This window comes from Rhinatrema bivittatum, chromosome 1, assembly GCF_901001135.1.
Source record: "Rhinatrema bivittatum chromosome 1, aRhiBiv1.1, whole genome shotgun sequence".
NCBI lineage: Eukaryota > Metazoa > Chordata > Amphibia > Gymnophiona > Rhinatrematidae > Rhinatrema > Rhinatrema bivittatum.
In genome coordinates, this window is record NC_042615.1 from 111,922,750 (window position 1) to 111,948,716 (window position 25,967).

Here is a 25,967-nt window from a genome sequence, read left to right on the forward strand (position 1 = left end):
CTCTCGCTGACTTGGATCGACGTTGCAAGTATTGTGGACTGCCGAAGCAAGTCCTGTTGGAGTTCCTTGCTAACTCGTTAGAGGTTAGCAAACAAAGACCTTTTAAAGTGAAAATGGATGATGTCACTACGGGGGGATGCCCCCGAGGTTCGCGCCCTTGCTAGTATAAAGTCTGGAGCGTACGCCCTTACGTCATCAGGAACATGGCGGATCTGTAGAGTCAAGCCAGTCCGGGGACACTGGGACCAAGAGGCAGGGAGAAGCAGCGGCTGCATCAGTCCATCAGAGCCGAAGGGAGACGCTCCCAAGGTAGAACGTTTTCCCCCAGTCGTTCATCTCGCTGTTCATCTGGAGAACGGCCAGAGGATTTACTTCACAGCTGACAACGTTGTACAAAAAGTACACAATCCTCCTCAAACAACCCTCTTGGAGTTCTTTGATCTTTGCACACAGGATGATTTTGCTAAACAGCTCCTGCACACTGAGGTTCCAGCTTACTGTTTGGAAAAATGATTCCAGCTTACCAGTTTGGAAGAATAACCAATTTGTTAGGCGGAAACAGGGACAGCACGTACCAGGCTACCCAGGAGTGAAAAAGGACCAAGTCCTTGGCAGAGTGTACAAAGTCCACTCAAACAATTTGGAGTGCTATAATCTCAGACTCTTGCTTCATGAGGTCAGAGGGCCCATGTCCTTTCAATATCTTAAAACTGTCACTGGTGTGCTACAACCCACATTCCAGTCTGCCTGTCGAGCAATCAGTCTGTTAGAAGACGATATGCACTGGGACAATACTCTCCAGGAAGCTGCACTCTCACATTCGCCACCTAGTATCCGTCAGCTCTTCGCTCTTATGTTGACGTTCTGTCAAAAGGCAAAACCTTTACCAATATGGGAAAAACATAAAGATAGTCTTTCAGAGGATATTCGTAGGCAGCTGCAGAGGGGATTTCTCCAAGACGATGTCCAAGAATGGTCATCCATAATCTATAACAAATGCCTCTCCTTCCTTCAAGATTGTGTACTGGCTGTAGGAGGCCAACCTCTTCACAAGTACGACTTGCCTGCGCATCACACGAACACGCTGCAGCTAACCCAGACTATTTCAGAGAGCTGGCTTACAATATCTGCGATCTGGCCAAGACAGTTGACGACAACGAGCCAAGGCTGAATACCAAGCAGAGGAACGTCTATCACGAAGTCATGACCAGCATTCATTGTCAAAGTGGCCAAATCTTTTTCCTAGACACTCCAGGAGGTACTGGTAAAACATTCCTCATCAACCTGTTGCTTGCCAGGGTACGAAGAGACTCAAACATTGCCGTTGCTGTGGCTTCTTCTGGCATCGCAGTGATGCTTCTGGAAGGTGGGCCTTCAAGCTTCCTCTCAATCTCAACAACACCAAAACACCTCTGTGCAACATCTCCAAACAGAGCAACATGGCGTAGGTACTCCGACAGTGCAAACTCATAGTGTGGGATGAGTGCACCATGGCCCACAGAGGCGGCATCGAGACTCTCCATAGGATGCTCCCAGACATCCGAAACAACAGCCTCATGGGAGGGTTGACAATACTGTTTGCCGGGGACTTCAGTCAGACTCTGCCAGTTGTTCCGCAGGGGACCAGTGCCGATGAAGTTAAAGCCTCTTTCAAATCCTCTTCAAATCCACAGTGAAAGTCCTGCCTTTGAGAGTGAACATGAGGGTGCACCTGACAGGTGACGTCAAGACATGAGAGTTTTCACGCCTTCTTTTGGCTATAGGAGATGGTACACTTCATGAACAAGATGGCAAAGTGAAACTGCCGGCAAATCTATGTCACCTGGTCACAGATTTGAAAATTCTTACACAAAACATCCACATGAAGGCCACATTGTGGTTTAGAGAGATGGCAATTTTAACTTCTACAAATGACATGACAAACTCTATCAATGACACACTCCTGCAGGTGTTCACCTCAGAAACAAAGACTTATAAGTCTGTGGACTCGATCGTCGAATTCGACGACGCGGTACATTACCCTGTCGAGTTCCTGCACAGTCTCAACTCTCCAGGCATTCCTCAGCACAACCTCATTTTGAAAGTCGGCGCACCAATTATGTTACTAAGAAATCTACAGCCACCAAAACTCTGCAATGGCACCAGACTTCAAGTCAAGTCCCTCCACAGAAATGTCATTGAAGCAATCATTTTCACAGGTTGTGGACGAGGGGAGACAGTTTTCATCCCTCGCATCCCCCTTATATAATCAGATGTACCCTTTCAATTTAAACGCCTGCAGTTCCCGGTCAGAGTGTGCTTCGTGATGACTAACAAATCTCAGGGCTAGACTCTCAAGGTCATTGGTGTCGACTTGAGGCACCACTGCTTCTCGCATGGCCAGCTGTACGTGGCCTGCTCTAGCGTCAGCTCAGCTGATAGACTCATCGTACTGCAGCCAGAGGGTTGCACAGCAAACGTTGTATACAAAGAAATTATTACGTCGTGACAGGCAACTCACAGTACATTCATTCCACATATTCATTTCACATTTTTTAATTACCACTAACCTCACTCTATAATAATATGTTCAATTTAAATATATAAACTCTAAAGCCCTCACTCAAAACAATTACTTTTCAACTTGCATGAAATAAACTTACACGTTTCTATCTTCTCCACCGTAGTGAAGCACGAATATTCTGCTAGTCCAATAATAAGTTCAAAAAGTGTCAAAAACACTGACAAGTGTTCAAACCACTAGAGTACTGGGGTTGGACTCAGGGAATCCTTCCTAGTTTTCCACAAGGTTTCATCTCCCTTTGAAACCCTTGGACTAGGAAAATCCTTTTTTCTGACAAGAAGAATGGTAGAACACTTCCTGATGCCTGTATCTGCTCCTTAAGGTCAGGACGGAGGCAGTCTAGAGAAGGGCGACTAAAATAGTGTGTGGAGTCTGTATCGGAAGATTTTTGAGGAGAGGCTGAAGGATCTGAATATGTTTTCACTAGAAGAAAGGAGGTGCAGGGGAGATATGATATAGATCTTCAGATACCTGATGCACAAACGTCAAACCTTTTCCATTGGAAAGGATACTGTAGTCTAGAGGTTATGATATAAAACTCCAAGGGAGATGACTCAGAACCACCACCAGAAAATATTTCTTCACAGAGAGGATGGTGGATGCCTGGAATGCCCTTTCGGAAGAGATGGTGAGGACAAAAATAGTAAAGGAATTCAAAATGGCATGGGACAAACTCTGTGGATAAGACTAAAGGTTGGAAATGAAAGAAGGTGTGCATGGGGTAACCTGCACGGAGTAGCAGTTACTAATCTTAACAGAAGGCACAGGTATTACTACCCTTAACCAATTTGCCTTGATGCTTGTGACACAACTGCAACTTTGCACTTTGCTTTGTTAGGGGGGAGGGGAATTGGATTCAGATGACAGCTAGCACCCATCTTTTACAGTCCAGAGTACTGATATGCAGACATTAGGGATAAAACTTGGGACTGCTTCGATGGCCAAGTCCAAAAGCAAAGCATGTTCAAGTAGCATTGTCTGAATTATCAAGAAAACTATTCACCCCGTAAAAATGTTGCTAGCAATAATTTTATGAGTTTGATAGTTGCTTGGTTTTAGTCATAAATATTACTGTCTGAAGGGAGATATCCCATGTTTAACAACTGAAAGCACCCAATATAAATCATAATAGTCAAAGAGGGATACAGAAACAAATGCTGATAGGCCCTAAAACACTCATAGCTAAAGAAAAAAAACTTTGCCCAGATGAGAACTTTAAACCAGAACTGAAGGATGCTTATCAAGATCTGCCTATTTGTAAGCTTCTGTGTAAATAAAACCAAGGCAGAAGGACAATGTAGCAATGTTTGCTCATAAGCAGAAGTCACGGACTGGTCAAGGGAAGACTATAAGTCAGAGGGACCCCCACCCTTGGATGAAGGGGGAGTATTCTGAAATAGAAAAAAAGCTGACATGGCTGACAGCCTTAGTGACAGGACCCGCCCTGAACAAAAGGGGAGGGGGAAAAGACCTCCACTCCATGAGCTTATGCATATTTATCAGCTGGAAAGTATAAGATGGGGGCAAAAGAAAAGTGGTGATAAGACTTAATTATCACCACTTTTCTGAGCATAAAATTGTGCGGGTCGGGTGCACATTTTTTTTTCGATCTGGGGAGAATAGCTAATAGTTTCATCAATATGTAGTTGCATGTGATGAGTGCTATTAGTTTTGCGAGGGCTTGGTTGCACGTTTTGGACACGCTAATCCTCTTATAGAAAAAGGGGTTGTAGAAGCGCGTCCAAAACCTGCATCCAACCATGGGTTAAACTGCGCACTCGGCTGAGCCCACTGTATTGCATCGGCCCCCATAATTTGAATACACCATAGCTTTACCATAGGTGTTCCTGACAGTAATGCCAATGCACATATAAATGATTTTTTTAAATTTATGCAGCTAGCTTCTTCAGGTATTAACATTGGATTTACTATGTCCAGAGGTAGGATGGCACCACTATCGAGCCTCTGGTCTTCCCTCCTCATTCCAGCCTTCCATTAAATGATTAAACAAGCCTCTGGCTCCTCATTTCCCTTCCTCCCCACACACATCTTACCCCTCTGACAATACAAGTGGGCTTCCAGGCCCTGACCCTGGTAATACTAGAGGGGAAAGACAAACTACAGAGGTGCCATAAGAGACTTAGAAAGGAAGACAGGCCAGGAGATAGTTGCCCTCAAGTGACAAAGAAGTTAAACTCGCCCTGAGAGAGCCCCATTGGTGCATTAGGGGACACTTCCTGATTCATCGCATTATATAAAGAGAGCAACAGAGACCAACACCTGCTAACATAACAGATACCTAGCTACTTCATCTGGAACTTCTATTTGTCTGGCCCTGGCCCTGTTCCTGTATCCATCCTATTATTCCAAGGAATCTGTTTCACCACCCAATTTCCTCTGTTAGAACCAATAATCTATCCCTCTATTTGTTTACTCTGCCCATCTTGCTGTCAGGCTACTAGTGCTTGTTCCTGACCAAGGCCCTCCAGATAACTCCTGCTTTTCACCCACAGTTGTCTAGGGCCCAACACAGCTGCAACAACCCTGATTCTTGATCCCTCTAAAAAAGAGAAGCAGGCCTCCAGTTTGGGCTTCCCCATCCTCCTAAGTAATATCTTGCTTTGCCCCCTAACGTCCAGTATGCTGCTCACCATTTCCAGGCTATTGCAATGATTTAACCAGTAGGAGGGGAGCGAAAATCCCTCTTGCTGGCAAGGGAACAAAATCTTAGTTGCACTGGCTGACCATGCATTGTCTTGTGATCTGCACATCTCAGCACTTTGAATGTCTCCTTGATCATACTGGCATTCTGTACTGCCATGTTTGTTCAAATAGCTTACTATCACCATATTTTCTGTTCTAATTCTCATGTACTTCTGACAAGTTTGATCTTCAAAAGCCTTTAATGGCATGCTGGTGGCCATGGATGCACTTGCCCAACATTGGAAATGATTACTTTTGAACAGTGCTACCTCTAGTGTTATCAAGAATAAGATTTTGAAAGGATCTTGAAAAACAGAGGCAGTAATGATGGAACCTTTATGACCAAGACTACCTTGATTTCCAGAGTTACTGAATTTGGAGGTGGAACAAACTCTTGAATTACCAGTCAAGACATTGTAAGACAAAAGTCCTATTCTTTATCTTCACCTATGCTTTCTGAAACTGAAGCTTTGGATTAAGAGATGAGTGCTACTCAGTTATTCTGGTCTGTTAGGAGCAAGTAAGATTTTTATCAGCAAAGTCTAATATACTGTATGGATCTTCATTGTCATGTGGTACAGAGATAAGTATCTCAGGGTCTCAAAAGCCGTAGATAGCCTCAGGATTTTTTTGTTTTGGGGGCTAGGGTTTAAACCTAAAATCTAGTACAGCGAATCTGTTTCTAATTTGTTTTGTCTCACTTGGACATGGTGAGATTTTTCAAAGCAATGAATATGCAGCGTCTTGAGGTCTTGAGGCCACTACCTTCTTGGAATTTGTATATTGTGTTAAATATTGTCATGAAATCATTTGATTCAATGGGTTCAGCTAATCTTTATTTTCATTAGGACAGTTTTTTTTTGTTGCGAAGTTTTTAGCCAGCTAAGTTGGGGAAGATTAGGGAGGAGTTGAAGTGGCTGGTTAAGTTAACTATTAACTTGATATTCAGAGTTAGCTGGTTGAATTATCTGGCCAACTCTGGCCGGGCCATAGGTCTGTCCTAAAGTAAGCCGGCTGCACCACTGAATATACAGCGCAAGTTAGCCAGATCCATTTGACAAAACTGCTAGTTAAAATTAACTCACCTTTCATGTTGTCACAGAAGCAATATCCTTTGGTTATTCTGCTCAGTACCCCATATATAGTTTCTCCCTTTATGCAAATGGGAAACTTTAGCTAGTGAAGACTTACTCTTGTCCTAGATAGAAATAAACATATATGGGAAGGATGCTTCCTATCAGTAAATAAAATCCAAATAAGTGAAACTGAATTCATTCTTTGCCCCAGTTTTTACTGAGGAGAATGTAGGGAACATACACACTGTAACACCCCTCACCTCTTGAGTGAAGCACCTCCAGCATCCAGGGCCAGTGCAAGGGGATTTGGCGCCCTAGGTGAGCCTTCTCCCTTGCGCCCCCCCCCCCCCCCCGGGTCGTGCCACCACCCCCCGGTCTCGGCCCCGACTCCTACCTCATTCTCGATCACGCCCGCCGACTATGTGGTTTTCTGGGTCACGAGCAGGTTGGGCACTGCTCGCGTCCCGCCAAATCTCCACTCCTCTTTGCCACCGCTTGCGGCCCCATATGGCTTGCACCCAGTGGTGCATCAAGGGTCTCCGGTGCCCGGGGGCCAATGCATTTGTGTGCCTCTCCAGCTTCCCCCCTTAATCCTTCTTGTACTAATGCTTAAGGTCACAAAAAATCAGTGGCGTCTCTAGACAGAAGAATTGTTGGGGGGAGACGGGGAGCCAAAATGGCATTTCTTCATCACACCCACCTCTATAGCATGGATCCTGCTTTAAAATTGGTTATAAAAAAAGTGTTAATAAAGTCCAAAGGTCTTCTGTGTAATTTATAAAAGCTGGCCAGTTTCCTTTTTCCCTAATTCCTAACTCCAATACAGAGTCAAATTTTCAAACCTATCCATGGTACAGTATTTGCATGCATAAGTGGATGCACAGACAATAATACTAGTATGTTATAATCTGTGTGGCAAGAGTGGCACAGTTTATAAAATGGCACATAATTTATCTCTGAAAGTGCATGCATATATCAACAATGCAAGAAAATGCATATTTTCTCTATCTGTTTTAAAAACCTACATACTTAAAGGTGAATTTTAAAAGAATGTTTATGTAAAAGAATGTTTATGTAAAAATTATCACATGTACGCACAAGTAGTGCCTATTCACGTAAGTGCTATTTTGTAAACCTCAAACATAGTGTAATGAATTTCTGGATTTCAGGCTTGAAATATTGGCTAGGTTATGCTAAGTAGCCGTCATAAGGACTGAGACTGTGTTTTTAGGCCTAGCTAGAAACAGCTGAAGGCAGAAGTACTGAAAATGATGTAGCTACAGCATGCTAGGAATTATATATTTATATAATCTTTAGTAGCCAAGCATAACCGTATATGGAGATATTTAGAGTGTTTATTCCAAAAAGCTAACTGTTATCATGTAGGCAAAACGTAAGCCTACAGATAAATATTAATTACACAAATTAGGTTTACTGGGTGAATTTTGAAAGCCTGGTACGCACAAATACCGGGGGATACGCGCATGGTTGGGCCTTGTGCAATCCGAGCGCATTTTAGAAACGGCCACTAGCAAATCTTTCAGTATGCGCAGAAGTGCCAGCCTGTCTCAAAGAGACAGGGGTCTGTGTGGGGCCGGCCGGGGCAGCAGCCATTAGGCCCTGTCCTAAGGTAGCACACGCCGGCAGTGGGCTGGCACATGGAAGTTTCTTCTCCTTTGGAGGAGCAGTAAGTAATTTATCCAAAAAAGTTTGCCTAGATAGGAAGGGGTTAGAGGTTGGGGAGGAGAGGGGAAAAGGTAATAAGGGTAGTAAGGGGGATAGGAAATTTCCCTCCCAGGCTGCTCCTTAATTAGAGCGAACTGGGAGGGAAATGGGAATGGCCTACTCCCGTCGCTGCGTGCTGATATTAAAATCAGCTGCGCATGTGCATGGGGGATTTGTATTTTTTAACATGTATGCGGTGACACGCGCATATAATAAAATCAACCCATCCATGTGCACGCGCCGGGAACCGCATGCACTGGTCAACGCACACGCCTTTGAAAATCTACCCCTCTGTTCTTGCAATTCGATGAATATTGATTTGTCATTAATATTCATGTAGAGTATGATATACTGACCATTGATTTGTTTATTGCTTGCTATCAGTGTCTTAAGATCATTTATAAGGTGTGAATTTTTGCTTCACCGCTCAGAGCTCTCATATTTTGGCTTACTGCTGATGACCTGTTTTATCTGCACATGCATGATCAGATAATAAATATAAAGGAAGCTGGTTATTGTATTCTGGTTCGTTAGTTATTACAGATCTTTCTTTTAGAGTTTTTAATTTGTACTGCCAGAAGTGTACAAAGCCAAATGAATGGGCCTCCCAGGGAAATCCCACGAGGGATCCCTGTAGGGGTTTTCCAGAATTTACATGCAAATAATAATGTGCAAATAAGTTTGCTCATAAGAAGAAGGGGTGAGTCATGGGCATTCTAGAGTGAGGCCCACATTCATGTGTTTAAGTTGCTATTTTATAACCTGTAAAAGTGATGCACGTATGGCTGTTACCTGAGCATTTACACCTGCTAATTATCTGGTGTAAGTCAGCTTAAAAATCTTTCTAGCCAAATACTGACTGAATGAGGAGTCTGGGTAAACTGTGGGGAGTTCAGACTGAAGAACCAGGGGTCTTCTTGACTAGAGAGAGGCTAGGCAAATTGGTGGGCTAATTGGTAAAGTGGTAATTTCCTTCCTGCAGACGTTATAAAATTTGATAATTTACTTGCGTAAAAGCCGACAAATGTTAAGAAAGATATGCAAGTTACTTTTCCTCATGTAAATGTTTAAAATTAGGAGTATAAATACGTTGACATAGCAATAACGCAAATTATCTGAATAAGTCTTAAAAAATGCTACCAGACCACATAAGTAAGATAGACAAGTCTTCAAACACTAATTATTCATCTATCTTACTTATCTGGCAATCTTACTTAGCCGAATAAATTTTAAACATCACTACTTAGCTGGATAAGTCGCCACAGCGCTATTTAACCAGATTTTTTCATCACTTAGCCGGATAAGTTAAAACTTGTATGGTTATGTTTAAAATACATGCTGCATATTTTTAGATATGCCAACATGCTGATGGGTAGATTTGCTCTTATATAGTGTGCGCTCATTTGTGTGCATGATGTAGAATACAGGTGTATGCGTGCACGCGTCCATATAGCTTATATGGGCACACTCTTGCATGTTTTCAAGTTATCCTCTTCTGTTTTACGTGTGAAATAATTTTGACGCTGCGCAAATAACCATCCAGAATAAAAAGCGGAGTCGGGTAGTATTTTGTAAAATAAACATGAGTTCTTGGACTCGCCAGTTTGCTGATTCCTCTACCAGTTCACCCAGTCGTCTTCCTGTTCTCCTAGACCTTCTTGCATTTCACCCTGAATCCCCACCAGTTCACCCACATCTCCCACCCAAAAACTGCAGACAATAAGCAAATCCGATTTGATTTGTGCTAGTCAATTAGCAGGTGCAAAAGTGTACAAAGAAATTCAGAAATGTATACATGTTTACCTTTTAGAAAATAACAGCTATCTTGGGTACTTCTGAACACTGCTGGTCTGGTTTTATTAGCAGTTTCATTTGCATAACCAAAACAAAGGGAGAGGCAGCATCAAAGTAAATTCAGTTTAAGTAAGCTTAAATTGAACCGATTCCCCATATGATCCAGTCAAGCACTGGAAAGGCATGCTCCCTCCCCGGTGACACCGCATTCCCTGCGGCAACCTTTCTGGAATCTTGGTAGTCTCTAGAGAAGCTGGCAAGCAGTTAAATTTATAGCATCTGTAAGCAAATTGTGAATTTGTGCAGAACAAAGCTTATAACTTATTTTCTCCGAAGACAAGCAGCTCACAGAGTCGCACACACACAAATGTGGATCACGAAACTGCGCAGTACCAAAGGGACGGATTATTTCAGAGCGCTGTACAGCGGGCATTATTTCTCATTTGGAGCTTTTGCTGCCCATGAGCATTAGTTCCCATGTTGCTGCAGCTCCCACAGCTTGTCTTAGTTTGTTTTTTTTGGCTGAGATGATCTAGAAGCTGATCTTTTTGTCTTCAGTCTTTTGCATAAAGTCTTAGTTTTCCTTAGATAGTTTTTTTTTTTCACCACGGTTTTCTTTTTTTCCTTTCTTGATTTGATGAACCGGCCCATGTTTTTCCTTCATTGTAACTATACTAACAGGCTGTCATGCCAGATTTTATCATCTCTTTGGACCATCTTTCTGATTAGGGAAAATCCTTTAGTTTGATTTTGGCTTGCCAATTTTCCATACTGTTCTGAGAAGAGGGCCAGAAGCTTTGCGTTCTTTCCCCAGTACAAAAAACCTTATCCAGTACTGACCATCAGATAGTTTGCTACATGTACCTGGGACAAGGCGAGGACTCGGCCACTGTAACATCTGTATGAAGATGCCACTCAATATAGTTTGGATTTGGAAAGATAACGCTTCATAGGAACCTAAGAAATGCCATGCTGGGTCAGAGCAAAGGTCCATCAAGTCCAGCATCCTGTCAGTTATGTGGCTGATCCAGGTCACAAGTTCCCAGCAGGATCCCAAATAATAGACACACTAGCTTTCCTTGCTGGTGAACTAAAATCCATCTTTGTCAAGTTGGCATGAAAGACTCAACTCAAAGACCACAGATTACACTGAGCACTAATGACCAGGCTGCACCAAAGAGGTTCTTAAGCTGTGGTCTATGATAGTCCCAAGAGTTGAGAGAAATGTCACTCCTCCAATTTAAGCCTAGGGCTCTGATTGCTCATGCAAGGAGCTGAATAATTGGTGCTGACCATTGAGTGGAGGCTTCAGGGCATCAATGTCTCTTTGATATGTGCATCTGAGAGCCTAAGAAGTTCCAAACTATCCAAAGCCGCAACTCTATCTTCCAGGCTGAGACATTGCACTGGTCTCCAAAGACTTTGGTGGTGACTTCATGAACTTTGGAGGACATCCATTCCCCTATGAGGCCAGCCTCGCTATTGTCATTAGAATTCTTCAAGGCAGACTTGAACAGGAGAATTGACATAGTGTTCACATGACACATCAGACTTGTCAGGGACCCAGCACTGGGCATTTTGATACCTCTTGGTACTTCAAGTGATCTTTCTCTTGGCACCTCCCCTTTGGTGATGAGCATATCAGCATCAACACTGATTCAGCACTCCTGAGGCTGTCTTTGTAGCATCTATTCCAAATCAAAGTCAAATGGGATCAAGCAGAAAACCTTTCCTACCTTTTCATTCCACTTATTTCTGAAGCCCAATTAGACATAATTAGGCCTTAGAGGTCCTAGGCTCCAAGAGTTGGTGCAATTATAAAACATCCTTTCAGCAATGTTTTCTAAGACAAACCCTGTGCTCTAGATACCTGTCAGGGGAATACTTTTCTGAAGAGGAATACCCTACTAACCTATTCAGACCTTAGATCTCCACCTAAGACCTTTTCTTTTTTATTTATTCAAATTTATATTCCACATCATCCGATATATAGCTCAAGGTAGATCACATAATAAACAGCCATAATAAATATACATAAAATATTACAAACATATCAAAATACGTAAAAACAATTAAAACAGATTTTGTTCAGGATGTATGGAATATGACACACTGTACTTCCTGTTGGTAAGAAGGTAGAAATTAAGTACTGGATCCAGGCAGCTATGGGATTTAACAAGCCCCAGTTATACCACCAGAATATGGCAGTCAAATTTTCCATTAAAAGGGAAAAGTAGTAGTACCCATGCCTCAATACGCCCTTGATATGATTCTCAGACTTTGGACCTTTTGAGGAAGAAACATTATCAAAATGTTATTCTTCAGTCCCACATAGCTTCTTACCAAATCTGCATAATGGGATACTTGTATACAATCCTGGAAGTAGCCCAGAAATTCAAAGCTCCTCCGTCAAGAGCTTCTCTCTCAAGAAGTTAGCATGTAGCACATTTAAAACTAATCTGAGAAAGTTCTTTTTCACCCAATGCACAATTAAACTCTGGAATTTGTTGCCAGAGGATGTGGTTAGTGCAGTTAGTGTAGCTGGTTTTAAAAAATGTTTGGATAAGTTCTTGGAGGAGAAGTCCATTACCTGCTATTAATCAAATAGACTTAGAAAATAGCCACTGCTATTACTAGCATCAGTAGCATGAGATAGACTTAGTTTTTGGGTACTTTCCAGGTTCTTATAGCCTGGATTGCCCACTGTTGGAAACAAGATGCTGGACTTGATGGACCCTTTGTCTGACCCAGTATGGCATGTTCTTAGGCAGAGGTCTGTCACCTGATATATTGGTGAGATGAATGAAAAGTATCTGGTCCGTATGGCCTACACTGCTTTTGAAGAAGCTCTGAGAACCTCTGACATGGTCATTGATTCTCTCAGGCTCTTATGTTTGCAGGCCTTTCTCTTTCTGTTATGCCCAGGCAGATGAAACCTTAGCGTATGTCAAAGCCCATAACGTTAGGGTTATGTTGATGTTGATTAATGATTGCCCATATTATCTAAACTGTACTTCCATTAAGGGGATCTGCATTAGGAAGACATGGTCCAGATACCATTTCTCCTAGGGTCTATTTTATAAATGTGGGTGTCTTCCCTGTTTAAAAAAAAAAAAAAAAAAAAAAAAAAATATATATATATATATTTGTATGACTGTATATAAAATAATGTTCCCAACAAAAATATTCCTATCCATTGGGGTTTGTTTCCTCTTTTTGCTTAAGACAAACTTTAGGTAGGGAGTCCCATGTGTGTGACTTGGTACACTGCTTGTCTTCAGAGAAAGCACAGTTGCTTAATTGTAACAGGTGTTTTCTGAAAATAGCAGTTCATCATTAGTCACAGAAACCATAACTTCTTCCCTTCAGAGAATTGTTCTTCCACCACTCACACTGTTAATTTAGAACTGAGGGGAACTACAGGGCCACAGCAGCATGGGAACTACTGCACATGGGCATTAATAGGCTTTTGCCCTTTTCAGAAAGCTGTGGAAGATTCCGTCTATTTGGTGCCAAGCTCAGTCATGTGATCCATGTGTATATGACTGGCGACCCAGAGAACTGTTACAGGTAAGCAATTTCACTTTCTCTGCAAAATGGTGTATACTTAGTGCTGTAAAACCGCAGATCTCATTTTCACTCAACATTTTGAGCTGACTAAATCGAACTGCCATACATACATACATACACCGGGTGCCTGCGCACAGGGATGCCACACACCATCACCAGCGGGCTCCCTGAACTAACTGTGATGAGAAAGACAGAAAGAAAGAAAAAAAGGTGAAAGAATCCATCTGGAACTGAGAGGGGAGGGGCGGTGTGTAATCCTTGATTGGGAGACCCGCCCCCTCTGATGTCACTGAGGACTGTGATGGACGTTAAACGGCGCCATAACACAAGGCGTCACGCGCTGAAGGGGCACGACAAAGGGGCACTCCCCTTTGTGCATCCCTTCATGCATCCCGTAGTGTTAGCCATTCCCCATGTTCTTTTATATCCCTTGTTAACAATCCCCATATTTAAATGTTTAATGTATTTGACAAAGGTAATGCATAAGTTCCTGCAAATTTTGTTTAAATGTAAACCGATGTGATATGCAAAATCAAACACCGGTATATAAAAGTAAGTAAATAAATAAAGAAATAAATATATAGTTACATAGGAATTACGGCAGAAAAAGACCAAATGGTCCATCCAGTTTGCAGAGCAAGTTTCTTCTGGTAGTAATTGCTGCTCCGGGCAGGTAACCTCCAAACCTTATGTTAAGGGTAGTAGTACTACTAGCAACATTTTTACGGGGAGAGCAGCCTTGATAATTCAGACAATGCTTACTTCAGCAATTTGCAACCTTTTTTCTTGGTGCTTGCTTGTGTTTAGAGAATGAATACTAATTTTCAATAGCAAGTTAAAATACTCTGTTTGACTTACTATTTATTCTAATAGTGCATATTGATCTTGAAAACTTTTTACATTGCATTTAAGAAACCACACAGATAGAAGATCCCCGCAAACTATGGAGGAAAGAGCAGGAGAGGATGCTAAAAGACTATCTTATGGTGGCACAGGATGCCCTCAGTATGCAGAAAGAGCTGTACCAGGTGAAAGAACAGAGACTGGCTCTAGCCTTGGATGAGTATGTGCGACTAAATGATGCCTACAAAGAAAAATCAAGTTCTCGCACAAGCTGTAAGTAAATAAGAAACTAAAATGACTTGCTCAGAATAATGAATGGAAAATAATGACATTTTAGCTTTTTATGTTCTTTGTTTGTGCCATTGTGATTCTGACTATATGGGAATGAAAGGGACAGAAGAAGGTTTAGGGAGTTGATATACTGATAAATCAGTGGATGAAATTACATTATTTTCGTAGAGGAATTTTCAAAAGGTTTAACCAATTAAAGTAAGGAGTTGGTCAATTAAACTATTTTAAAAAATTCCTCCCATTTGACCAGCTAGATTTAAGTGCCTAAATGTATAAAATGTGGTTAGGCTGGGGGAAAGATGTTAAGCTTGTTGTCATCGATTTTCAGCACCTATCAGCTAAGCCTAAAACTATGTGATTGAATAGCAGGCTTAAAAAGTCATGGGATAGGAGGCAGAATCCTATTTTGGATTGGCAACTGGTTAAAAGACAGGAAACAGAGTAGGACTAAATGGTCAGTTTTCTAAATGTAGAAAGGGAAATAGTGGAATGCCCCAGGAATCTGTAGTAGGACCATAGTAACATAGTAAATAATGGCAGAAAAAGACCGAAATAGCCCACCCAGTGCACCCAGCAAGGTTTTTAGGGTTATAACTGCCACTCTGTGCAAAATATTCCCATACCTTCTGTAGAGTTTTTTAAATTCTGCTTTTTGTACCACTTCAAAGCAGATTACATTCAGGTACTGTAGGTATTTCCCTATCCCCAGAGGACCTACAATCTAAGGGGCCGATGCCAAAAAAACGCGCCGAAAAACGGGCACTGAAAAGTCAGCACCCGCTTTCTTTATGCACGCATGGTGCCCGCAAGGGGGGGCACCATGCTATATTATAATTAGGGGGTCACGTTATCAAGGAAGCTCTAGGGTCGCTTGTGCCTCCTTGCTAATGCGACCCCGTGGTTACCAGCGGTCTGCCGGTTATGAACACTGATGCCGATAACTGGCGGACTGCAGTTATGAAAACCGACGCCAAGCATATCGGCGTCGGTCTTCAATGTGGCCAGCTGAGTTGTTTTTTTTTTAAACTTTAAAAGAAGAACAGAGAAAACTGCTGCTTTTCTGTACTTCTTTTCAATGTGCTCAGCTGAGACACACATTTATTTTTTTGATAAATTATCTAAAAAAGAGAGTAACATGCAAGATGATCAGATTTACAGATGGCACAAAATTATTCCAAGTTGTTATAACACAGATTGTGAGGAATTGTAGCTGGGCATCTAAATAGAAGATGAAATTTAATGTGGAAAAGTGCAAAAGAATGCACATAGGGAAAAATAATTCCAACTATAAGTACATAGTGCTTGGTTTCATATTAGCAGTCACCACCCAGGAAAAGGATCTTGAGTTCAGGACAACACATTGTAATCCTCAGCTTGTATACTAGAACAATCAAAAAAGCAAACAATGTCAGAAATTATTTGGAAAGGAATGGAGAATAAAACAGAGAATATCATTGTGCCTCCGTATTGATCCATGGTGAGATCTCATCTTGAGTATTGTGTGCAGTTCCCAATTGCCCTATCTCAAAAAAAGATATAACCGAACTAGAAAAGATTCAGAGGAAAGGCAACTAAAAGGATAAAGGGGTTGAAATAACTCCCTTATGAAGAAAGGTTAAGCAGGTCAGGGCTCTTCAGCTTGGAGAAGAGACAACTGAGAAGGGATATGATAAGAGGTGAAGAAAATCATGAGTGGGATAGAACGGGATGATTGCCCTTTCCAATAGTATTAAGACAAGGGGTCACTCCATGAAACCAACAGGTAACAGATTTAAAATAAATTGAAGAAAGTATTTTTTCATTCAGTGTCCAGTTCGTTGCCAGAGTATGTGGCAAAGGCATCTAGCATAGTTGGGTTTAAAAGGGTTTGGAGGAAAAGTCCATAAATTATTATTAGCCAGATAAAATTTGGACATCAAACATTTATCCACTTGAGTGAGCAACAAGGAACGGATCTACTCTTTGGGATCTCCTGGGTGCTTCTGAGTGACCTGGATTGATCACTGTCAGATACAGGATGTTGGGCTTGATGGATGTTTGGGTAGACCCAGTACGGCACATCTTATGTTCTTAAACAGAATCAGTCAATGATATTTATCCAGCTAGATTTAGGAAAATTTTCAGCTGCAAACCTAGCCAATTAACAGGCCAATTCAGTAAAGTCCGCGGGAGAGCGGAAGATTCTGTATTTAAATTAGGTGGTGCGGTAGAAATGGGCAAAAGGAGGCGCTAGGGACACTAGCGCGTCCCTAGCGCCTCCTTTTGAGTGTCAGCGGGTTTGACAGCTGACACTCAATTTTGCTGGCGTCGTTTCTCGAGCCCGCTGACAGCCACAGGCTTGGAAACCGGACGCCGGCAAAATTGAGCGTCCTGTTTTCGGCCCGACAGCCGCCGGCCCATTTTACATTTTTTCTTTTTTCTTTTTTACTTTTTTTACCCTTCGGGACCTCCAACTTAATATCGCTATGATATTAAGTCGGAGGGTGCACAGAAAAGCAGTGTGCTTGGCTGCACATTTTACTTTCTGTATCGCGCGGGCATACCTAATAGGGCCGTCAACATGCATTTGCATGTTGAGGGCGCTATTAGGTGCTGCTGGTTGGACGCGTGTTTTCCGCCCCTTACTGAATAAGGGGTAAGGGAAAACGTGCGTCCAAGGGCAGGTTAACAGTGTGCTCCGTTGGAGCGCACTGTACTGTATCGGCCTGTAAGTTTGGCTGTAAATACATCTAAAAGTAACAAATGAATCCGTTATCTTTACTGCTCAGCAGCTTGTGGAAAATTGATCTCATATCAAATAGTCTGAAACATTTTTCTGCAAAGAAAGAGAATTATATTGTAGCTTTAACATATACATTAACAGTGGTTTTATTAACATTTTTCTTATTTTTCTTGCAAGTGTTCTCAGGATCATCATCCAGTACTAAATATGACCCTGATATCCTGAAGGCGGAGATCTCAACTACAACAGTTAGGGTAAGCATATTCATTTTAGCTCCAGGGGAGTTTTATTTAGAAAGGTTATGCTTGGAGCTAGCTGAACTCAGGCTATATAGAAATCTAACTTTTAGGGAACTGTCAACCTCAAATAGGCCTAGGATTGAATTCTAGGGATTTTTCATTATGGTTGAAATGCCAGGGGAATGCAGTATCATCTTGAAAAGCTTTAACTTCCAGTGCAAGATGCTTTCTTGAAGAAGAAAAGCAGAAATAACATGAGAAATATTTCAGTTTATGCCATCTCATTTCAGAATAGACTTGAAAATCCTATATCCAGCAGGAGAGCAGATGAACTCTTGCTTTGTGCCACTACTCATCTTTTTTTCCTTTGGAAGATTCCTAGTAAAAGTTCTCTGAAGATGCAGTTCACCGAGCCACGCAAGAGGGTCAGATTACTGTGCTCTTCCAGAGCTTTATAGAAAAATCAAGAGTTTTACTTCCCATGCCCGACAATTCCTACTCTAAAGCAGCTTTGCAGCTTCCCTTGGTTTGTATTTATTTGTTGAGACTATTGGATGTGTTATTTTCCTTCTTGTGGCCCTGTAAAGTTTAGAAAATATTTTTCTTCTTTCTCACGTTTTCTGCTTACTCCTTCTAGATAGCCCTAGTTAGGTTATGGCACTTTGAAAGTTGTATTTTCTATTTGTTATTCCTGCTGAAGTGACCCATGGGTTATTCTTCATAGCCATGCCAGTAGTATACTCAGTCACATTTTTTTTTCATTTCTTTGGACTGCCTTTTTTTAAGAGGAAAATTAGTTTGTACATGCAGTGGGAGATCTGTGCACATCTGGGCGGCTTTTAAAATTTGGTGGGCACATGTGAGCCCGACTTGTGCATGCATCTCCTGATTTGGTGGCCGCCGGGCTTTTAATATTCACTTTTTAGTTTGCAAGCTCTTTTGAGCAGTCCCTTATAGAACCTGGATTACTAATAATTCTGTAAGCCGCCTTCAGCATTATTTGGAAAGGTGGGATACAAATGCAAATTATTATCAGTCTTATTGCTCACAAAAACCTGGGTTTAATGTTCCTTTGGCGTTTAATATATTCTTTTGCAGGATATAACACTAGCATTAACATTGGCTATTAGGTGCATTATTAGAAGATTTTTATACAGCTTAGTACATTATCCTGTGTTTGATTAATAAAGACTAAAGACTGAGGCACACAGAAAGTTCATAAGACAAGTAGGATTAGTACTTTTCACTTAGCATACACTGCTTAATGAAACAATTTGATATTACCTGATCACAATTTGCAAATTACTTGTCCCCTAGTCTATTCTTTATTTCCTTTGTACTGTTTCCCTATGTATTTTAACTTGGTTATAGTCTGTCTTTTTATTTTGAAATCATCATCTTCCCTTTTGTGAAATTTAGGCAATCGATTATTATTTCCTCTTTCTCTTGTGTATTCTCCAGGGATGCTTATAATGTTGCTCTTTTGCTCTGTGTATTTATATAGTATAGGCTGATACACATAGGGGTAGATTTTATAAATTTGCGCATACGCGTACTTTTGTTCGCTCACCAGGCGCGAACAAGAGTATGCGGGATTTCAATAGATACGCACGTAGCTGTGCGTATCCATTAAAATCTGGGGTCGGCGCTTGCAAGGCTGCCCAAAATCGGCAGCCTGCACGCGCCGAGCCGCGCAGCCTGCCTCCGTTCCCTCCGAGGCTGCTTTGAAATCGGAGCGGCCTCGGAGGGAACTTTCTTTCGGCCTCCCCCCACCTTCCCCTCCCTTCCCCTCCCTAACCCACCCCCCGGCCCTATCTACACCCCCCCCCCCCCCACCTTTGTTGAACAAGTTACACCTGCTCGAGGCAGGCGTAACTTTGCGCGCGCCGGGCTGGCTGCCGCGTGCCATGCTCCAGTCCGGGGGCTGGTCCGGAGGCCGTGGCCATGCCCCTGGATGACGCGTCGGCCGCGTCACGCCCCCCCCCCGATACGCCCCCCGATGATGCGCCAGTCGCAACACGCCTCCCGACACGCCTCCACCAGGAAAGTCCTGGGACTTACGCGCGTCCTGGGGCTTTGCGCGCACCGGAAACCTATGCAAGATAGGCTCGGCGCGCGCAGGGGGGGTTTGGGGTAGGTTTTCGGGGGTTACGCGCATAACCCTCTGAAAATCTACCCCATACTGTACAACTAACAGCATCATAATATCATATCAAAAGGGAACGGGGAAAGCCATCGGGGCTCCCCTAGAGCTTGGCGCGCGCATGTTATAAAATTGGGCATTGATTTTTGCTTGCACAAATCGATGCCCACATGTAGATTCGAAAATCTGGCCCTATGTGCAATTCTGTTCACCACATCTCAAAAAAAAAATATAACTGAACTGGAAAAGGAACAGAGAGAGACAACCAAAATGATAAAGGAGATTGAACTGTTCCCTTGTGAGGAAAGGCTAAAGAGGTTAATGCAGTTCAGCTTGGAGAAATGATGGTTAAGAGGGGATATGATACAGGTCTTTAAAATAATGAGTGGAATAGAATGGGTAAATGTGAATTGGTTATGTACTTCTTCAAATAATACAAAAACAAGGGGTTGCGCCATGAAGTTAGTAATTAGTACATTTAAAACAATTCAACGATTTCTTTTTCACTCAAAGCACAATTAAGCTCAGAAATTCATTGATGAATGTGGAGAAGGCATCTATCATACAGGCCGATACAGTAAAGTGCGGCCGCGGTTACCCTGCTTCTAACCCACTTTCTACTCACAATTTGGCCGCGTTAGTCCTACCTGCAATTCACTATCCCTTTTAACCCATCCTTACCGCCTCTTTAAAAGTAAAATGGATTGTGCTTATTGGACGCACGTTGGACGCGGCTTGCATTTGCATGCCATTTAAATACAGTATCGAGCGGTATGTGTTTCAAACTGTGCGTGCGGCAAATGCGGGTGCGCCCGGCACTAACGCACCCCTTTCTACCGCACCTTACTGTATCGGCCCGATAGTTGGGCTTAAAAAAGGTTTGGATAAGTTCCTTGAGAAGTCCTAAACTGTTAATAAGCAGATAGACTTGGGAAAATTCACTACTTATTGCTGTGAGTTAGCAGCATTGGATCTGTCAACTGGTTGGGATTCTGCCAAGAACCTGGATTAGACATTGTTGGAAACAGGATACTGAGTTTAATGTACCCTCAGTCTGACCCAGAATGGCAATTTTTATGTTCTTAGATCTTTTAATTTTGATGAGGAATGTGTACAACTTATCTTCAATCATTTGAGTGAAAAAAGAATAACATAAGGATTTAATAGAGAGCTAAGCCAATACCTGACACTATGCTATCAGAGATGTTGTCTTACAAAAGATGTCTATAAACAAGGATTTATGTACTTCTATATTATGTTTTCATTTTTTCTATTAGCTCAGTTTGATACAGAAAAAGTGATCTGTGCATAAAAACATTTTGTGTGTGCAAAAATATTTTATGCATGAAAAATTGATTTGTGTGCAGATAATTTTTTCTGGGCATCAATTCTGAGTACAGGAACCCGCGTACTACAAACTCCAGGTTCAGCTCCATAGACTAACACAGGCCTCAGGAATTTTACTCCACCTTTGTCCAGGAGTTAAATTTTGAGCATTAAGGGGTCGATTTTAAAAGGAGCATTTGCATGCCATGTTGTGCAGTTCCCGGCACGTGCACATGGATGCGCCGATTTTATAACATGCGAGCGTTGCCGTGCGCTTGTTATAAAATATGATATCTGTGTGCACATGTGCGCCAGATTTTAACATCCGTGCGCGCACGTGCGGGTGGCCCGGGACTTGCATGGGGGGGGGGGGGGTTTTAAAAAGCAATGTGCGGTGACGCGAGTACGGCTTCCCCAGTTCCCTCCCAGTCCACTCCAATTAAGGAGCGGAACGGGAGGAAACTTCCCTATGCCCGTATCTAACCTTCCTACCTTTTCTCCTCTCCTCTCCTCTCCTCACAGACTCCTACTCCCTACCTATTCGATTTTTAAATTTTTTTTTACCTTACTGGTCTGTCGGAGAAGCAGTAGACTCCAGGGCACGCTTCCCCGGGACAGCGGCTCCCCGTCTAAACGCCGCTTCCCCAGCCCTCCCCTTTCTTGAAGTACGGCACTTCGGCGTCTATCAGGAGTTATGGGCGGGGCTGGGCCCTTTGGAAAATGCACATGGTGCATGCAGGTCCCAGCCACGTGAGCAGCCCCCGAAATTTACGCGCACAGGCTTCTGAAAATTAGGACTTATGGAAATGGGTTAAGCCTACGCAGTTCTCTGCATTGCAGGATAATAGCTAATGCCTTCCTTAGCATCTGATTTACATGTTATTTGAACTTCGGTATAGAAAAGTTATAAATAAATAAATAGATAGATGTGAGGGCACTAACCGATATACATAGTTTTACACACATTTTTTTGTGTACATAACTCCTTATTGCATCAGGAGTAAAGTTTGTGCACAATAAATGTGCACATATTTGCAAGTAAACCGTGCGTACTGCTGAGCGCTCAAGTTAGGCTTCTAATCCCTTTGAAATTTGACCTCTTACTAACTGAAAATAGGCAGCAAATTTAGGTGCTCATCTTTTTTTAAATGTTGACCTCTTTGCTTTTAACATGTAAAATAAAGTTAAGGAGAATGCACAGGGTAGCTGATAGTACCAAAATCCAAGTCAGCCCAATGAGAGAGAATATTTAGCATGAACAATCATTGAAACAATCTTTCCAAAACACATTTTATTATATAATCTATCAAATTTACAAAACAGACAGCTAATCACCTGACCTCAATATTAAATCCCACATCATATATATATATATATATATATATATATATATATATATATATAGAGGTAGATTTTAAAACCTACCCGCAGGCATACATCTACCCGGCATGCGTACATGGATGCCCGATTTTATAATATGCGCGCGCAGGTATGCGCGCGCAGGTATGCGCATGTTATAAAATCGGTAGTCTACATGCGGAAGGGGGTGCACACTAGTGCATCTTGCGCGCGCCGATGCCCGCAGCCTTCCCCCGTTCCCTCCCAAGCCGCTCCGATTTCGGAGAACTTCCTAACCCCTTAACTTAACCTCCATTCCCCTAACCCTCCTGCCCCCTAGCCCTATCCTAAACCCCCCTTGACCTTTATTTTACCTCTTGCGTCTGCCTACGCCACTGCTTGCCGGCATGCGATTTTCACACTTACTGCTGCTTGGGAGCAGAAGTAAACTCCACGCGGTGGCCGGCTGCTGGTGCATGCTTCCCTGGGACAATGGCTAATGGCGCTGTCCTGGCCTGCCCCTTTTGCAGGGCCCTGCACTTCTGCGTGTAACGGGGCTTACGCGCTTGGCCGGGCCTCTTCTAAAATGCGCACAGCATGCGCAAGGCTTGGCCATGCGCATAACCCTCAGTTTTATGCAGGTGGCCCTTTTAAAGTCAGGCCTTAAATGTATGTGCAAATATTTTTAAAATAGGTAGGAAAATTATATGTGCTCAATGCATTGATATATGTCATTTCAATACAAAACCTACATAAACGCATATAGGGGCAGATTTTAAAATCTGCGCGTGCAGGGTACATTTGTGCGCGCTACCCGGTGCGCACAATTGTACACCCGATTTTATAACATGCGCGCGCTGTGATCGGCGCCCCACCCATGCCCTCCCAGCCCGCCCCACCGGTGCCCCGCCCACGACCACGCCACCTTCCCACCCCTTTTTCAAAGCCCCGGGGCATACGCGTGTCCCGAGGTTTGTACGTGTTGCCGAGCCTATGCAAAATAGGCTCGGCACGCACAGGAGCAGGTTTTCGGGGTTACGTGCGTAAGGTACGCACATAACCCTTTGAAAATCTGCCCCATATTGTGGGGTAGAGATATGTGTCTTTTATAAAGCACGTGTCTATCAAATGCGCATATAATACTTGTATACATATGCTCATGGCCATATACACAAGTGTATGTTGCTATGCCCGTTTGTTTGAAAGTTATCTTCTATGACTATACATCAGAATTGTGAAGGAACTTTCCCTAATTTTTCTTTTTTCTAGATGAGAAGGAAGGGTTTACCCTATTTGTACTAATGGGCTCCCAATGAAGTTGTAGGACAGAAGATCTCAGTGCAAGTAGTGGATCTGCATGACTTTTCTTAACTGATTCCTTTTGCACAAGGAATCACTTACCAATAAAATCATGGGCAAGAAAACAGACACATGCATCTACCCTGGCAAACTTCAGCCATGGTGGACAATGCCTCTCTCCAGCCGACTCTGGCAGTACAAAATCCACTGCAGTAGGCACAAATAAGCCTTCAAATTCTGCCCCTCTAGTAACTAAAGTTTATTTTCAAGCTTAATTTAGAGTTATTTCATCTAACATATCAAAGCAGTCGTAATAATGCTGATATGCTGAAATGATTGCTGTGAGAACAGATGTTGATAGTGGTTTCAGACCTTAAAGATGAAGTTAAGGACCTGAAAGACTGAGTTATTGGAAATGAAATAAACATCAAACAACAAGTTGTCTTCACAGTTGCTTTTTACAAAAAAGTGAACATGCTTGAAAAAGTAGCTAAAAATATTAAAGAGCCATGGTAAAGGGTTGGGTGGTGGGGTTACATGGGGTGGAAAGCATCAGGTTGTGTTGATGGGCAAGAGGAGGGGGAAGGTGCCCTTCTACAGGGGACATTTCTTATTATTTTATTTGGCCAATTTAGGGGGGAGGAAGCTTTTCGGGACTATAGGCCTTCGACATTTTATAATTATTTTAGGGGCTCAGTGGGGAGGGGGATTTATTTTTCTGGGGTGGAGGTAAGAAATTGGATTGGTAGACTTGTTTGGTTTTTGTTTTTTAATTTGTAATAACTTATTTTGCACCACAAATCAACTCTGCCATGGAATGCTTCAAAATAATTGTTTTCCGGGTAGTGATTTATTCAGATATAACTTATCTGGATAAGTGGCGATATATAACATTCGGAATTTATTTGGGTATCTCGATCCAGACGAATGCCTTTGAATATTGACCTCTGTGTCTTTTTAAAAAAATTTGAAGACCTTCTAGAACTGCTGACTACTACGAGCAAGAGAAATCCTATGAAAGAACCTCGCCCAGGGTAGACTGAATGGAAGTGGTGCTGAAAAAGCTTAAACCCTCAGAAGAAAAGCTTATCCAAATCTCTTCTAAAAAAAAAGATGTAGCAGAAGAAATGGAGTTTCTTTGTAAAGGACACGGAAACACAGGATCTGCTTTCACATGTCTTGGCTCCACCGTGGCAAAGAGGCGGCAAAGAAGGTGCCAGCCGTCTCTCGGAGCCTGCTCTACTCTCCTTCTCTCTATCCCAGCAGCTTCTCCTTCTGGCTTCTCTGCTCTCTTTCACAACAGCTCTGGAGCTTTTTTGGTGGTAAGATAATACAAGGACTAGGGGACACCCCAGGAAGTCATATACTTAAAACAAATTGTTGAAAATTCCAGCACACAATTAAGCTCTGGAATTCATTGTCAGAGGATAAGTTTAAGGAAGTTAGAGTAGGTGGGTTTAATAAAGGTTTGGATAAGTTCCTGGAGGAGAAGTCCCTAAACTGCTATTAATCAGTAGAGAACAGGCACTGCATGTTGCCAGCATTAGTAGCATGGGGATCTATTTAATGTTTGGTTACTTGCCAGGGATTTGTGACTTGGATTGGCCACTGTTGTAAAGTGTGTGCATTTAAATGCATTTAACAAGTACTACACGTCTCCACCAAGAAAAGATTTGAAAAAGTCTTTCTTGGGCATCTATTCCTCTTTGTTTCCTCACGGTGTTGTTAGATCGCCTGCCTTGCTGTTTTTTGGGTCCACTGTTGTAAACAAGACACTGGGCTTGATGGACCCTTGGTCTGACCCAGTGTGGCATATCTTATGTTCTTATGCAAGAAAAATAGTTTGCCAAAAGTCCATGGGTACAGTGAAAAAAAACCACACAGGAAGTGCTGATTCCATTGAGTCTGCAACATACTCCTAGCTCTTATTGGTTCAAAGCAGATCAGCAGGGAACCCAAAGGTTGTGCCTGCTCTCTGTCTTTCAGTAGGTCACTTTCAGCCTGAAGATTAACCCTGTAAATGCAGGGCTGTAGCAATCCCGACCACAGCCAACTGGTTTCAACAAATAGCAGCAATGCCTGTGCTTTCTGAATGGCAGGTACCACAGTAACAATTCAGTGATCTCAAGTAGCACATTTAAGACTAATCGGAGAAAATTCTTTTTCACTCAATGCACAATAAAGCTCTGGAATTTGTTGCCAGAGGATGTGGTTAGTGCAGTTAGTGTAGCTGGGTTCAAAAAAGGTTTGGATATGTTCTTGGAGGAGAAGTCCATTAACGGCTATTAATCAAATTTACTTAGGGGTAGATTTTCAAAAAGCGCGATTTGGCGTA

General features: G+C 42.5%; 1 protein-coding gene across 3 annotated transcripts in view; it reads left to right on the top strand.

Moving 5' to 3' along the window:
• Positions 1-25,967, top strand: part of WWC2 (WW and C2 domain containing 2) — a 396,047-nt gene that overhangs the window by 161,611 nt on the left and 208,469 nt on the right. For all 3 annotated transcript variants that reach the window (XM_029581662.1, XM_029581741.1, XM_029581816.1), the window contains exons 3-4: positions 14,344-14,547; positions 17,465-17,541. In XM_029581662.1, coding sequence (XP_029437522.1) covers positions 14,344-14,547; positions 17,465-17,541 — 281 coding nt within the window. The remainder of the gene's footprint in view (positions 1-14,343; positions 14,548-17,464; positions 17,542-25,967) is intronic.